Below are 16,702 nucleotides of genomic sequence, written 5' to 3' on the forward strand. Positions count from 1 at the left end.
CCAAGTGTTTCAGAGCATTAGAACAGCCTTTAGATGTTCCGGCTTGAAATCAGGTGACCCATTAAGCACCATAGAGCAGCTCCATTATTTTTATGAAATGTCCACATAACCAGTCAGATTCTACAGACCGATCCAGCACGGAACACGATTCAGCCGGCTGCATTGTTACTTGTAAGGGTTTAGTTCGATAAACAAAACCTGATTTAGGGCAGAGATGACACTACCTGTCATTTGTCGAGAAAACAAAACGCAAAACAGGATGTTCTTTCAGGGATCATCTGGAAAAACATGTGCACCTTCCTTCCACAAACACAGCAGCAGGTGGAACAAAGGGTGTAATTAAGTACTGCCGCCGGGGCTTTCTAACCAAACTTACCAAATGTAATTGCTTCATGATATGGGAGTCATGCTCATATCAATCATAGAATATAAAAGGAAAGACACAAACAGCCCGAAGCTTTCATTCTACCAGGTGATGTAGTGTATACCGTTCTGGAGCAAGGTCAAAAATACAATGTACAGATATAGAGGTGAGACTTTTGGTAACAGGAATGTTCTAAATCAAAGTGGTACTTAGTACTACTGGAGAGCCTCAATGTATTAGAGTCTGATGAGGAGGGGTTCCAAGACCTGACCTTGACTACAAGTTGGCCATAAGGGGAGAAGGTTTACACCCATCACTATGTACCAAGTGCCACCAACCATCTTGTTATTGCCACTCAAGACAGAGGGGTCCCATTAATTTAACGATCAACGGTCGGTTTCACAAAATAACTGAGATTGCATCATTACATTTGTACAATAGTCTATTTCTATCTGGATACTCTCACCAGATTCCAGAAACTGGTAAGAATTTTGTTTCCGAGATATCTGTAGATGCATATATTATTATTATTATTATTATCATCTTTAATTTATAAGGCGCCACAAAGGGTCCGCAGCGCCGTACATGACATACAGAAAACAGTGACCCATGATACAGAAAAAACAAAAAATGAACAAAAATACACACACAGACACAGGTAACAAGGTAATGCAAATCAAAATTATTTTTGGGACAATGAGTGAAAGTGACAGTACAAATCAGCGAGAAGCAGGCCAAAGCTTAACCAGAACACAGCTAGGGAAGCAGGCCAAGAGTTACAGGGGGTGATGGAATAGTAGAAGGAGCACACAAGGAAAGAGGGCCCTGCTCCTGACAGCTTACATCCTAAAGGAAAGGAGGAGACACAAATAGAGTGGTACTAACTGGGGGAGAGAGCCAGGACAAGGGAGTTAGGAGGAGGACTGAGACTTGAAGAAATGAGTCTTAAGGGCACGCTTGAAGCCTTTGAGAGTAGATGCTAACCTGATGGAACGTGGAAGATTGCTCCACAGCTGGGGAGCAACCCTGACAAAGTCCTGGAGACAGGAGTGAGAAGAGGTGATCAGTGAAGTAGAGAGGCGGAGGTCACAGGCAGAGTGGAGGGGAGTGGCTTGGAGTGTAGGTAGAGATGAGATTGGAGGATTGATTAAGAGCTTTAAAAGGTGAGGGTGAGGAGTTTAAATTTAATTCCGTAGGCCATGGGGAGCCAATGATACCAGAGATACAGCATTCTTAGATGCAAAACCACCCTAAACTAGAGTAATAAGAACGGACACCACACTATAGAATGCATCTTAAACAAATTTGTTGCCTTCTTGAGATTACACTGTCATTTTATATTCAGTAAGCATTGAGAACATTTCCATAAATGCCTTTCTTAATGACTTATTAACAGGTGACCAGAATTTAATATTTTTCCCCCCTGTGCATTCTCCTGGAACTATATACTGCACATCTGTATTGTTCATATCCAGCAGTGTGTTGTGTCTGTCTCAATAGGACAAGTGCTGTATAAGCAGCGCACCTAGACCTGTATTCAACAAGACACTTCAGATCCACTTGTAGTTAAATATGGACGTCCATATGCCTGAATTACATACGTTTTTCGTGTTATTTTTAAATGCCCAATGCACTCATTTTGCACGCCTTAATGAATCAGACCCATGTCGTCTCCCTCTGAGGTAGGACAGGATACGGTCTTACAATTCACAGTGTAGTAGGAGATTTCCTTTTCACAGTACTTTCCCATGGCCTGTACTACTTCGTAAATGCAAACATTCCGCAGAGAGTAATAATCTCTGTATGCACAAGAACCAGACTACAAAATACAACTAGCAAAGACTTCTTGTGAAGATTATAGAACAAAAAATGTCAAAAAATAAAACCACCACAAAACATACATTTATAATGCAATCTACATCTTAAGAAACTGCTGGGAGTGGAAAACTTGTCAGCATGACAAAAGAGAAAAAAAAAAAGCAAGATTTATAAAAGTTACTGGAGAAACATCTCTTCCAATACGACACAAATCACTTTACGTTGTTGCAGAGGGCGAGGTGGTCGACTTGTGTGAGCTTCCACAGAATAGCATCCGAGTGCACCTATCAGTCCCTGCCCAATTGGAGCTTACAGTGTAAATTCCCTAGTAACACACACTAGGGCCCATTATCGTCGGAAGTAAATTAAGCTACCAGTATGCTCTTGGACTGTGTGGGAGGAAAACACTGGGAGAGCGTACAAAGTCCACACAGATATGATCACAGAAGAAAATCGAAACCATTACCACAGCGCTGTAAGGCAGCAATGCTCACCACTGAGCCACACAATGTTTTTCTTTTTGCGACAGGATAGAAATCAATGGTTTTATTATTAAGCCAGAAGGTGTCATGGTTCTACATACATTTATACATGATAATATATTCAGTACAACAATAAAATGAGAACTTTTGTGACTTAAATGATATAAACAGCCTATAGTGTTAGAGAACATTTGATTTTCTATATAAGAACATACTGGTGTAAAGTGACGATCTACGATAAGAGAATATGACAGAGGATCAGTATGGTAGATGAACGGACGCTAGCTGCGAGTGTTACACATACCATTTCAGTACAGCAGAGGAGGCCTAAAATTAGAAACTCAAAACATGATCAAAAACTCCTCAGCTTTGTAGCAATAACATTTTAAAAAATGAAACTTTCTATTTTGGCGTCTAACAAACCGTGCATTGGTCTATATAACCCTTTTAACCCAAAAACTAACCCTCCGAGTCAAACATGCCCTTTACTATGCAAACCGTAAAGTCTACACCACCAAAATATAACCCTAGTGTTAGATGTTAACCACTCTGACATCACACTTTAAAGGAATCTATATCACATATGTATGTATGTATGTATGTATGTATGTATGTATGTATGTATGTATGTATGTATGTATGCACGTATGCACACATACACACACACACACACACATATATATACATATATACACACACACACACAGGATTTGAATGAACGACAGGAAGTCTGCTGGAGCAGGAAGTCCTCTCCTCATGACCCAGATTAACTCCTGCAGCTTTTACTTTCTAAATGATTATGAAAACTTCTGTAAAGAAAGTTATTTTAGCCTGTGTGTATGTACGACATCTATACCATACATATACACACAGTAATTGTACCTTGCTATACGCCGTCCCTACACCGCCTGTATTACGGTTGGGTATAACCCTCAGGCTTAGAGAAATGAGACTTGACATAGGCGATTTGAGGGGTAGACGCTTTAAAGAAAGAGGAATCTGTACTCCTTCCTCTTGCTCCACTGTTCGTCTCCTCAGTTTTGCACAGCCAATGAATGAACAATTCGTTCTGCTTATTTGGCAGAAGTCAGTGAGCACTAAGGAAGGGAAACCAATAAGGTAATGATCTGTGTGCAGTTTGTAGGCTATTCCAAAACTTTGCTCCTTCGCTCTCTTGACATGAACATGCAAAGGGCCCCTTTAATATCGCTACAGACGCATCACCAACAGGAAAAGATTTTATATTCCTTTAGTAAGTGGTTAAACATAAGACTACAGAAACCCAGCCGTCCCTACAACGGCTACCGGTACTGGTAGAAAGATATTTTGGTTACAATCAATTAAATGTGCTTTGTACGAAAGTACACCAGGAACATTCACTACTGGTCGTAACCGGGGTTTGTTTGATTTTTCCATTTTACATATAATCTAAACATTGTCCTGGTTATCAAAATTCCAACCCCCCCCCACAGCATAGCTTCAAGAGCCTAAGCTTATTAACATATTGACCGAATTCACAAAACAGCTGATTATAGTGGTATTTGCAGCTTGAAAAACAAAATAAAAAATAAAATTAATGTTGCAATCTTGACTTGCTTCACAATGGTTTGCTTTTGTCTAGTTTTTCATTTTGAAGTATATGTTGGATGGGTCCAGGTATGTGTCATTATCACAAATAAAAGCAGTCAGAATCCAGACGCCAGCAGTTCCAAGCAGATAATCGCTTTTATAAAGTTTGACTTGAAAACCTTCTCATTGATTCCTTGTGACCGGTTACTGCATAACAACTGCATGAAATGTTTTACCCATCCTCTACATTCTTCCAGGTTATAAAAACCCGGCATATAAAGAGAAGCCAAACCGTTTTTTAAACAGCCGCCATAATTGTGCTTCCGAATGAGTACGACTAAGTTAGCGATACCAAAGCGAACGGCTAGAAGTCTTCAGCGTCTCCTTAAAGACGTGAAAGGATGGTAATGATTTTACAGCGAGAGGCAGGAAGGAAGACACAGCATGGGGAGCCAAGAGGCACACACTGAGAATACTCCAGCTACACGTCGCACACTGTCCTGACGTGACCTTGCTGAACAGGATGCAGTATTTACAAATACCTGAGCATTTCAAGAGCATCATTTCTGCACCTTCGAGTAGGAACTCAGCCGTCCAAGAGCCCTTCACTGCCAGAACTGGAATTATTTTACCTTGAGCTTCGCCAAAAAACAATTTGGTACCACTTACTGTGGTACAACTTAAAAAGGCAATGGCCCTTTTTTTTTTCTTTCCTTTTCCTCTGTACAACAAACAGAACAAGGCTAACTATGAATATTAATACGCGTTACAAAGACAATTGTATGCAACGAACAAGTCTATACGGCACACTCAACACTACTAAATTTACTGTAATATCCATTATTAGATTCACTTTCAATCTTACTAGATTAACGAGATACTAAGTAAGAGGAAACAAGTTAAATACCAGGAAACTCACATTTGAATTGCAATGAACACTTCACGGCACATTCATTCCTGCTGTCGCTGTTCATGCCATTTGCCAGTGTTACTTTAAGCAAAATCATCACATGCATTAACATATACTGGGTGCCATATATGTAACATCTTTGTTTAACACTTAATATTCACATTTCCCTGTTACAAAAGTTGAGCTGTAATTTAGAATAAAGATGATATTTCAGCCTTGCCAAAACTCCTAGACACTTCTGTGCAGGGTTCTGTAGGAATGAAAGGGCAGCGGCCAATCCACTCTTCACCTATTTATTGTCTGTGGTATGGACTTGAGGCGCAGAGGATGGAAAGCTCAGAAGGCAGCTGGATACGGGTTCTATAAATCCACCATAAGCCAGGTCTTGCTCTGCTCAGCACTGGATCGCACGCTGCCGTTCATCTTTCATCACAGAAAGTGGGTGTCAGTTACTGTCAAGAGCTTCAACGGCAATATGATTACTGGTCACTCTGGTATCTTCTATATCTGGGAAATATCCTCTAAGCAGCACTGTTACATTAGTACAGTTATTTAGACACACTTGGGGTTGTTTACTAAACAACGCTTGCTTTGCGCTTGCAGTAAAACCTGGTCAAAGAGCAGGTTCGCCTAAAGTTTATATTGCAAAATTCTAAATCAAAATTTGTCTAATTTGGCGTTTAACATTTCTGAAGGCAACCAAGAATTTGGTATCAGTTACCCATAGCAGCAGTATTGTGCAGAGTACAACATCAATGCATTTAGGCTGGTGAGCTCAAAGTTTGATTGGATTATAAGCCTACCTTTTAATTATATATAGATTTTTTTTGCTTTTGTCTTTAAAAAAAAAAAAAAAAAAAAAAAAAATAGAATTAAAAAGCCAGTAATTAGAGTAAAATATGCTAGAATTTTTTTATTTTTTTTTAAATCCTTGCAGGTTTACCAATGCATTTAAATGCAGCAAACTCCCAAAAATTGGACAGTTAGTTGGGGGTGGGGGGGGAGGAAACAAAAAAAACAAAAAACATCTACAACAGAATACAAAGAGAGACACCAACATATATAAAACTAATTTATTCGGTAATAGGTGCAGGACACCATGCACAAGCCAGCAAGCTTAAGAAACCTAAAAAGTTAGAAGGCCACTTGTCATGTTCAGGAAGTCAGACATTAAGGGCTTCACTGAAACACTTATTTAAAAGATGACACTTTTGCGGTTCAGTTGCATTGACAAAAATAAATAAAAATGAAGGAACAAAGCACTTAAGTCAACCTACAGTGGAGATCAATAGTGCTAAATAATGTTACAGTTTAGTTCCTCAACCAGCTGAACAATTAAGAAAATAATCTCCTGACCATAATCCTCCCTGTTCCCCAGCTCCTAGGATGAGCCAATCACCTACACACAGGCAAGGCAATCATTTTGTTTGCTTAACCAGTATTCATGGGAAAGCAGTTTATGAACTCAGTAGTAAACAATGAGACCAGAAACACACAATCATGTTTATTACTCAGCCCACACAGCTTCTGAGTGTACACGTCAGAAGGTCGGAGGGGTGTGGAATGGTTTTATTTTTTAAATAGACAAAGCAAATGTCCTGTCACATGGATGTCCCAGATTTAAGGTTAAGAATGAGAGGAGAGCGCCCTTACAGAAGGAAGAGTCAACACAGAAGTATATAATGGTCATATCTACACAACAGGTTGTGTAGACAATTCAATCTAATTCAATCAGATATGCACAACCTGTATATGGGGACCTCAAGTTGTGTTACTGTCTGTTGTGTAATACAATCCATTTGAAACTACCTCTTTTGGGATCTCAAAAACACAGAGTTCCAGAACAATGGCACACAAAACACATACCTACATCGGTAGCGCCAGTGACCAATTTTTTGGGGCGTGCCCTAATGGAAAGATTTGTGTCATCATTTGGGGTGTGGCTAGGCTTCGACAAAACCGGGTAGAACACAAACCCCTAAATTTGCTCATAGCCTGCACAGAGGGCTAACAAAAAACTACATTTTGGAAACATCTTGCCCTAGGTTTGCAATGCAGGGATGACTCGTCCACTTTAAAATTAGTGATATCCCATAACAGATTAGTCACAAGGAGCATTTGTCATCTAGCTTTAGGCTGGATGCACACTATGTGTGATGCAATATAGTTAACCCAATCAGTCTGCTAATTCACGTGTATACGCTACACACGGTTTACAAGATTTACCGCCTGATCTGATCTTCATCTGTCATAACACTCGCCTTAAAAGATCCTGACTTTACACACTCCATAGAGATCTAGGGACACTGCCGTTCCTGAGAGCATACACACTGCAGAATTGGAACGACATTGTTCCATCGTTGAATGAGATTTTTATAGTCTTGGATATTTACAATTAGAGCGCGTTAGAATAGTGCAACATGCCATAATACTGAATGCAGAAATTAAACTTTAGAATGTACTATTTACTCCCAACTGCTTTATGTATTTTAATTGTCTAGTGTAAAAAGATGTTCATGTTAAACGATAAATATGTATTACAAATAATCTTGTTAGAATATAGACTAGAACTTCAAACACAAACGTGTATAATACTAACTCGTGCACTGCATGAAAGACTAATCAAAATCAATAGCAACTTTTACAGGATATACACAGTGAAATTATTATTATTAAAACACACTGCTATAATTCTGTACATCGCAGGACTAATCCCCTCCCCAGACAGCTTACATTCCAATATTTGTGGCCCCAAGCATAACGTGGAATTAAACTTGACAAGATTACAAAAAGCAAACAACGGGATTTAAATCAAGGTCGCGGATTTAAACATCATCCTTTGTAACTCCAGAACACTCCTCCTCCCTGAGATACAGTCCTTAAGTGGCTTTATAAGTAGACAAAGCAAAACTAAAGCATGATCTGCATTACTTGTGTATAGGACAGACTTCATCTCACAATATAAAAAAAATAAAAAATATATAAATATACACACACACACACAAACAAAGGTGAACAGATGGTTTCACAGTCTTAAGATTTAACGTGGCCAATGTTAATCTAGGTATCCATAATGGACATTTAATGCTGTGTGTTGATTGCATGAAGCAGAATGTTCGTATCTACATAAAGATCTACTGTCCATGCTAATTCACACCTGGATAACACTTCTCTAAAAGGCTGGGTACACACTACAGAAAATTTCTCCCGATACAATATCGTTAACGATTCATCAATGACTGAGAAAAAAAAAGTCCCGATCGGCCTGCAGATTCCTGTGTACACTATACACGTTTTAGATTTACCATCAGATCTGTGCTCTTCATCTGTCATAACCATCAACTGATAAGATGGTGACTCTGCACACTCCATAGAGATGTATGGACACTGCTGGTCATGAGTGCTTACATACTGCAGGAGTGGAACAGCCCTTTTATAAAAAAAAAATCAAACAAAACCATGTGCTTTGGAATTATAATTGTTCACCGTTGGCGTGTACACACTAAAGCAATATTGTGGCAAACAGTTTATCAGGCGATTGACCCGATAATTGTCTGAACACTCTGTAGTGTGTGCCCAGCCTTAGATGTGCAACATGATGCTGCTTTAGGAATCAATTATTTGCATAGTAAACCTATTGGGCCAGATGCAGAGCGGACCTAGGGCAAGTGTAAACACACTGACGACGATCGCCAGCACTTGCTAGCTGAATTGTGAATAAACCTGACGCAGATGGGTGTTTTCTTCACTGATCATTTATATATTATGGGATTTTGTGGGCTTATTTTAAAAATTAAAATTGCTCTACTACATTTATTCATATAGTGTGTGTGTGTGTGTGTGTGTGTGTGTGTGTGTGTGTGTGTGTGTGTGTCCTGGCCTATATGCTACAAGCGCAGAACTGGATGTATGCTGCACAGCATAGGGACGTAAATATACTCATTTTATTGGGCTTCATTTTTCAGTGTAAAATTACACCCAACTCCACAAGAGAAATCACAACACAGCTGATTCATACATTATTTATGTCAGTTTAGAATGCAGTACAATTTACCTTGAACTAAGAAATGCCATAGTTGCCCTCTATTCATCACTTATGCTGCGCCAACATTGCGGCCCCGGTAATATCCCAGTTATATGAACCTGGGATATTGCCAGGTGATTGATCCGGGAATTTGCCGGGGTGGGCGGCTCTATCAGGTTCACATTGAAACCGGGTCTGCCTGGGTCTCCCTGTCAACTTCACAAGAGGAGCTCTGATTGGCTCCTCTTGTGATTGTTAATTTCTTTACCCAATAGTTGAAAAACCCGGGTCTCACCGTTCAGACTGGCATCTACCTGGGAATAACCCTCCAAAAGACCCGGGTAGATGCAGGGGATCCGTTCACAATCGGCCTCAACCCGGGTTGTTGAGGAAGGGGTATTAGACACCTGGAAGCCTCAAGCTTGTTCCATAGACACATTCTGTTCACAAACGCACAGCATGTATCACACTGAAACAATGTGTCCAAGGGGTATGAGCGTTTCAAAATGTTACAATTTGCTCAAATTTAACCTCCCAACTTGTGAGCCACGCCAAAATTAGAATTTTTTATTTTGTGTATTTGTTCCTTTTAGGATAACCCCATCCTTTCAAGCACCTGCTATGAACCTATAAATGGAGTTAGCAACTTACACTTCTATATTATTTGTCCGAGAGGCATGTTGGTGTCAATAGCTGAGGGGGAGTGCTGGCGCTGTATTGCCATTGGAGGCTTCTGGGGTACTTCTTGATAAGTTAGCTCCCAAATTAAAAACACATGTATGGCCCAATATAGGGACTCTCCCTGCTTAGAGTTAGGACCATCCTATTAGCAGAAGCGCCGTGGAGTGGCGGGTGGCTTCCCATACATTTGCAAATGTGTGCAACTGAGACTTTTGCATTTTTATGTACAAGTAGAAATTGCAGCTTCTGTGCTGGTTATAGCAGTGTGCTGGGGGATTTTCGCTGTACTTGTTCTTTTTAGCATATCCCCACCCTTTTAAGTACCCAATTTGAACCTATCAATTGATGGAGCAGCTTCCACTTCTGTATAAAAATGCAGTGTGCAAAGTCTGGGTCACCGATAGTCATCGCCTGTCACAAGTCAGGAGATACAAAGCTCTTTATAAAGCTGTAGACATGCGATATTTACTGGTTGGTTTCTTTACATTTCACGCACTACGAGCGACCTCGATTCTTCAGCAGCCGTTACTTATTTACCAATTATTTTTTTTTATTATTATTATTTTTTTTATTTGTAAACAGATCTGGTGCAATTCAAAAATTCATTTCCCGCCAGCAAATCTCAAACTCTGGTGAATTTCAGAATGTGCTGAATTTATTCTAGTAACAGGTATAGCGTAAATGCTGTGCGCACATGTTATCCTACATTCCACTTGATATAGATGCTACTAGGATAAGAAAACAAACTTCACACACTACAAGAGATGGAAAGATTTAAGACATTCCATTAAATACTACATCAAATTCTTAAAGCAAGAAGCTATTAAACCAATTTCAGAAATGTGGATCTGTGCATAGCATGCCTGGAATGGTCTTTAAATAGCCCTGCCATCATCGCCTGCTTAAATCTGGGACCACTCCTCCACATTCCTCAGCCAGATGGTCTTTCTACAACTCTCCTGCTTGTCTCCTTGCTTGTTTTCATTTCCAACCACTGCAGCAATGTCGTTCTTCTTGAGATACCTGCAATATTTCTCAGCCTCAGCTTTATCTCATGTGAAGTTTTATTGTGCATTATATTTCCTGGCTGCCGAGAAGCGTCTGAACCCTTTAGCCGGCATGTTTTTTTTCCAACACAAATACAGAAGGGTCTTTCTTTATCTCAGAACACTTGCCAGCAGACTGACCAGGTTACCGGTCATACAATAATGGCTTGAAACCAAATGATATTACTGTGGGAATAAGCCCTGTGCACGGTATCCATTCCAAAACTGTGGGAAATTGAAAACAGACATCTTGCAGAACGTATAAGATTCTGCCAAAGGTTTAGCAGGGGGGACGCTGGCAGTGAGATAAACACACACACACACACACACACACGTAATTGTCTGTGTTAATAAAGCCTTCGTAGAAAAAAAAAATCTAATTTAAAATCATGCTATAGTACAGGGGTAGGCAACCTGCGGCTCTCCAGGTGTTTGTGAAACTACAAATCCCAGCATTCCTTGCCACCTATCTGCTGGTTATCTACTGGCAAAGCATGCAGGGACTTGTAGTTTCACAACATCTGGAGAGCCGCAGGTTGCCTACCCCCTGCCATAGTAGAATACAATGAACAAATTAACACGACTAGAACATGTTCTGAATGTTTGGTAAAGCAATATTTTCTTAGTCTCTTCAAATGACTGCAAACTCCAACATACATGAACAGCCAGAGGATTGGGTCACGGGGGACTTGGGGCGTTTCAGATGAGTACTTAAATACAGAAGGATCTGGCAGGCTTACATCACTAGAGACTAAGTAATGGACGTTACGTTCCCCAAGCAATACCCCCATTCATTATAAACACCATTTTATACATAATAGCAGAACCTCACCACTTCCTCCAACCAACATGTTTACTGGAAATTAAACCAAACTTTCATAATTCAGCATTTATCCAACACTTTAAGTTGCTTTTTTTCACTCTTCCCAATTATCTCTCCTTTGCCGATAGTAGTAAAAGACCCTCATCAAGCTAAAAAGGTCTGTGGTGTCTTTTGCCAAATCCAGCAGTAAATACAAAGCTGTGCAGTCAGCCAATGCTAAAACTCTATATTTAAAGCAACTACCCACACGAGAAGGTACAATAAGCATTAAAAAGTTAAGTGGAAGCAATCTGTGGCTTCAACGGAATCGAAAACAGTAACATGAAAGAAACAAAGAAAAAAAACAAACCCACAGATTAGTCACTGAAGCAGAATGCCGGATCATTTCATAGAAAACCTGTACAATAAGAACAAACATTTACGCGGGAAGTGTTTTTGTCAAGCAGATAAATGCACACACACATTGTGCAAATCAATAACACATAACAGGCAAACATACAAATGCCCCTCACCCAGAACGTAGATCAGAGTTTGAGTGGCCTGAAAGGACATAACGATCTAAACCAAATCACTCAAGTGCAGACATTCTGGCAATCAATGCAGACAATAAGGTTTATATATTAACATCACTATTAGATACAAAATTTGTACTCAGCTATAAAAACCAATCAGCAATTAGCATTTTCTGTCCAGTGCAAGCGAGTCAATGAAAGCTTGCGCCCGATTGGCTCCTACGATGTAGTGCAACGTTTGCACCTAAATTCAACGGTTAGTAAACGAGACCTAAATGTTAGATTTGAAACGGAACTCAGCTGAATTAGACCGTGCAGACCACACAGCACAAGGATCCAATGGGAAGTTCATACAAATAAATATTAAATTCCTAGACCAACACTATACAGGTCTATGTCGAAAATGCAGCTATGAGCGACTCTTCAGCTGCTGAACTACAAATCACAGGAGAACTGCCAGTCAGTACATACTAGCAATGCACAGTTTAACAAAAGCACGAGAGTCAGAAAATTTGAAATCACTGCTATATTAAACAGAAATCACATAGTAAAACCGCTTTCAAAGCAATAAACCATAATTCCAGCATTGTGGTTTCTATATTTATATGTTTGAAGCTACACAGTGCTGGGAGGGGGAAATGTCTTATGTCTCTAAAAAGAGAAAATATAAGACAGGTAGAAGAAAACGATACAATTGCTGCCTCATTGAAATTTGTGCAGCACTTACCCAACGCTTTATGAACACTGATCAGCCAATCGAAATCATATAGATGTCACAAACGGGAACACTACCAGACCCATACTAGGTGTTATATGGTTAGGGCTCCCATGTGGTGCCGTATTACCAGTACGGGCCCTGGTTATGGCTACTAGAAATATTTAATTTTGCATCCTCGTTTAATTTATAAGTCAAAGATAATAAAAATAATAATAAATAATAAAATTAAAATTCAGATTCTTAATGCACGAGGTCGAATAACCACTGGGCTTAAAAACCTAGCCAAAATGGTGGCATGCAAAGACTAAACGAAACATTGCATCACATGAGGTCAAGATATATATTAGGCTTCAAAAAAATGAGACCCTGAAAGGTACTGTAGCTCCTGTTGCAACTCTGAATGTAAAATACATAACCATATCCCTGCATAACAAGCTATATACAAGGGATAATTGTTAGTACGCACCACGTGTAAATATACTGCAGACTGCATTACGTAACCTGACCTGTTTAACCCTTGCAATTTAGCAATACAACATATAACGATTAAACATGAACAATAGTCTAATTCACCAAGTTTTGATTTTTAAGGTTGGCTGAACTTTTTTTTTTTGTGATTGCACATGTAGCAAATAAAACGCTGAGTACTGTGCTTTCAGTGAATCATGCAGTATTTATATAAACATACCTCAAAACGGCAAAGGAAGCGTATATAAACTGAAATTTCCAAGCAAAGAAAGCAACTATATATTCTCTCTTAGAAGCTACATAAAGGATGATAAATGCGATATACTCACTGCAGACGGTGGTGGCAGAATCCATCAGCACAGGTTTTTATAAGTCCAGTTGATAGTGTTATTCCTTTAAATGTTATTGGAGCCTATTGGTGATTCCTCTGCAACAGTTTTAAACTCTGCATCCACGCAAATAGGTCTTTCTTAAAGAATACTCAGATCTGCCTGACATATCTGTACAGCAGCAAAGCCCACAATGAGCAAAGGTTAGATTTGAATAAATGAAACTGCTAACTAGAGGCGTGGCTGGCAAGGAACCTTACAGGGCTGGTCACATGATCTCTCACCAAACACTGCGTTCTGAATGCAAACACGTCTTAAAGGTACACTCCAACCTGTTGAGACTAGTAAGAGGAGGTAGAGAGCACCAAGTTTAAAGGGGAAGACAAGACAGGGCATTTAAAAATTGGTGCCCAAATACAGGTTTGACGAAATATATTTTCAAATGTTTCCAAGGACGTCCGTAAGGTGGCATACCTTGAAAGGAGATAAAGTTAATTAAATTACAGATGCAGGAGTCTAACTTCCTGGTCTGCTGTACAAGGGCACCGCCAAAAGCAATTTAGAGTTCCCAAAGGTAGCAGTATAGAAGAATTTCTACGACATACTGTTAACCACCGATTTTATTATTCCATCTGTGCACCTCACTTACTGCTCTGATGCTGTTGACATGTCTTTATAAAGTACATTGGTAATTTTTTGGGGAGCACAGCACAAAAATCCCAGGGGACCCATGATACAGATTTGTTGCCAGTACTTGCTCGTGTTAGTGTGGTTAGATGATGTATGGGGTGGGGGGGGGGGGGGGGGTCAGTCCCCGATATTAATCCCATAATAGAAGGTATGATTACGCTGCTAGTTCAAGCATGCAAATATTTAAAGAATGAAAGATGGCATTAAACGGTCGCATTCACAGTATTAAAACTTTTTAATAACCGTCGCCTTATGCGAAAACATTGAACAGCAGAATCTGTAGCCTACAATACTTCACTTTATAAACTTCCTGCTGATCACCATGAACGAGACGGTGCGATTTCATTAATATCAAATCTATATGGACTGAACAAAGAAAAAAGGTGAATTTGTCACGTATGGTGCAGCACAGACAATATAAACATAATAAAGCTGCATATTTTTATGCCAAATGCTCAACACCTGAAATACAAATCTCTTTGAAAGTTTTGATTAAAACAAATGCTAATCATAAATTGTTTTTAAAGGTATATAACTGGGTACAGAATAAATAAGGGGGGGGGGGGGGGGGGAGGTTACAAAAGAAGGGATCATAATGAGGGGATGGGAAAGTAACTCAACAGGTAAAGCACAGTCCAGAGGAAAAAACAAACAAAAAAAAAAAAACTTACACATTGTCAAAGGATAGAAACATGCGACTTAACCATAAGCTTTTGGCTAGAGCAAGCTGACGGACAACAAACCATTACCGTTGAGGGGAGTCCGTTAAATCAGAAGGCGAGGGATCAGGGGGGAGAGACGGAGGCTCCGGTTTGCCTCAGTTGTACCTATTGGGACCAATGAACATTTTTCTAGGTAACTCACTCTGACTTGTCCTAGATCACAAGGAACAGACAGCTGGGACGCGGGGTCTTCAGCTACTCTTATAGGGACATTTATGAAAAAGACAAAACAAGAAACGAATACCCACCAAACACTGACCTAGAATGTTTGTTGCCAAATGTTTTTCCTGTGCACAAAATTTTTAGAAATGTCCCTATTTTATATACTAATATACACTTTGAGATTAAAAATTGCAAACGTTGATGTCACTTTAATACCCACGACAAGATACAGTCACTCAGTACTCCGCTCCAAATCGAATATCCCCCATAGACGATCTGTAAGGTAGATCCGCTCATTTTCTTGCGTATGTCTATGGGAAGTGAGGAAAAAACGAGTCGATTTCAGTCTGAACTTCACGTCTAAGTGTCTCAGCGAACTGTCCTGGAATCACATTGCACCGAAATGAATCCACCCAATGTATGAATTAGTTTATATGGTTATGGAGTTGCCTGTATCTTCTCTAATAATCATATCCTGTGCAATGTACCATTGGATTAATGAAATAATTATTAGAATACTTTCAGAACATGAGGTCCTTCCTCCTTGGATTATGCACTGACCACTAATCATGTGAAAAAGCAAAGCTGCCCGTTTTCTGAATGCATCTAGTACGGCTTACAGACCTAGAATTTAAAATTTTGCCCTACACCATTTAACTGCAGGACATAGATTTTATTCCATTTGAGTGTTAAATCCCTGTGCTCAGCTAGAACATCAAAAAAAATCACTGCAGTGGATAAACTAGGTAAATAATTGCCATGTAACCTCCAATACTCCAGACACGTGTCAAAAAAAACAAAAAAAAATACAGACTGACAACTTTTTATTTTAATGTGATAAGTGGGGTGTGAAGCTATACTTGTGGCACGCTGTGTTCTGCTGGTTCTTTACCAGCTAATGCACTGGCAGTACTGTGCAAGGACAACATGTTCAGTCTTCAAACAACTATGAAGGCTAATGGCCATATTTAAAGGGTAACTAGCTCTAAATAAATAACGTCTCAGGATAGAAAGTGCTCTTACAATGGTGTTTTGATGTTATTCTTTTTACCACCAAAAGTGCCGTTTAAGGATTCCTTTCTAATAACCACTGCCGTATAGGGTGATGCCAAAACTTAATATAGCATATTGCTGACCCATATGAAATAAGCTGCTAAATACACAACTGTACTAGCTTCAAACTGTGCACAACAAAACCACATATAACACAAAACACTGCCAAAGATATCAGAAGCACCTATGTGAATTGGCATTACTATGTCACGGCCGTGTAAGCTATTGATACTTGAACCATCCTTCAGTAGGACCAGGTGTAGACCGAGAAATAATTGCACAAAATGTGTACCTAACAATTCATCACCAGCAATTATTTCTATAGCGCCAC

At 39.6% G+C, this 16,702-nt stretch overlaps 1 protein-coding gene across 8 annotated transcripts in view; it reads right to left on the bottom strand.

Annotated features, from left to right (window-relative positions):
• EML4 (EMAP like 4) overlaps positions 1-16,702 on the bottom strand; it is a 124,115-nt gene that overhangs the window by 75,226 nt on the left and 32,187 nt on the right. The window contains exon 1 of one of the 8 annotated variants that reach the window (XM_075204168.1): positions 13,745-13,921. The exons of the other annotated variants lie outside the window; for them this stretch is intronic. Within the exon in view, the coding sequence (XP_075060269.1) occupies positions 13,745-13,769 (25 nt within the window). The 5' untranslated portion in view covers positions 13,770-13,921. Of the gene's footprint in view, positions 1-13,744; positions 13,922-16,702 lie in introns of those variants that run through there. 8 annotated transcript variants of the gene reach the window in all.

This window comes from Mixophyes fleayi, chromosome 3 (genome assembly GCF_038048845.1).
Source record: "Mixophyes fleayi isolate aMixFle1 chromosome 3, aMixFle1.hap1, whole genome shotgun sequence".
Lineage (NCBI taxonomy): Eukaryota > Metazoa > Chordata > Amphibia > Anura > Limnodynastidae > Mixophyes > Mixophyes fleayi.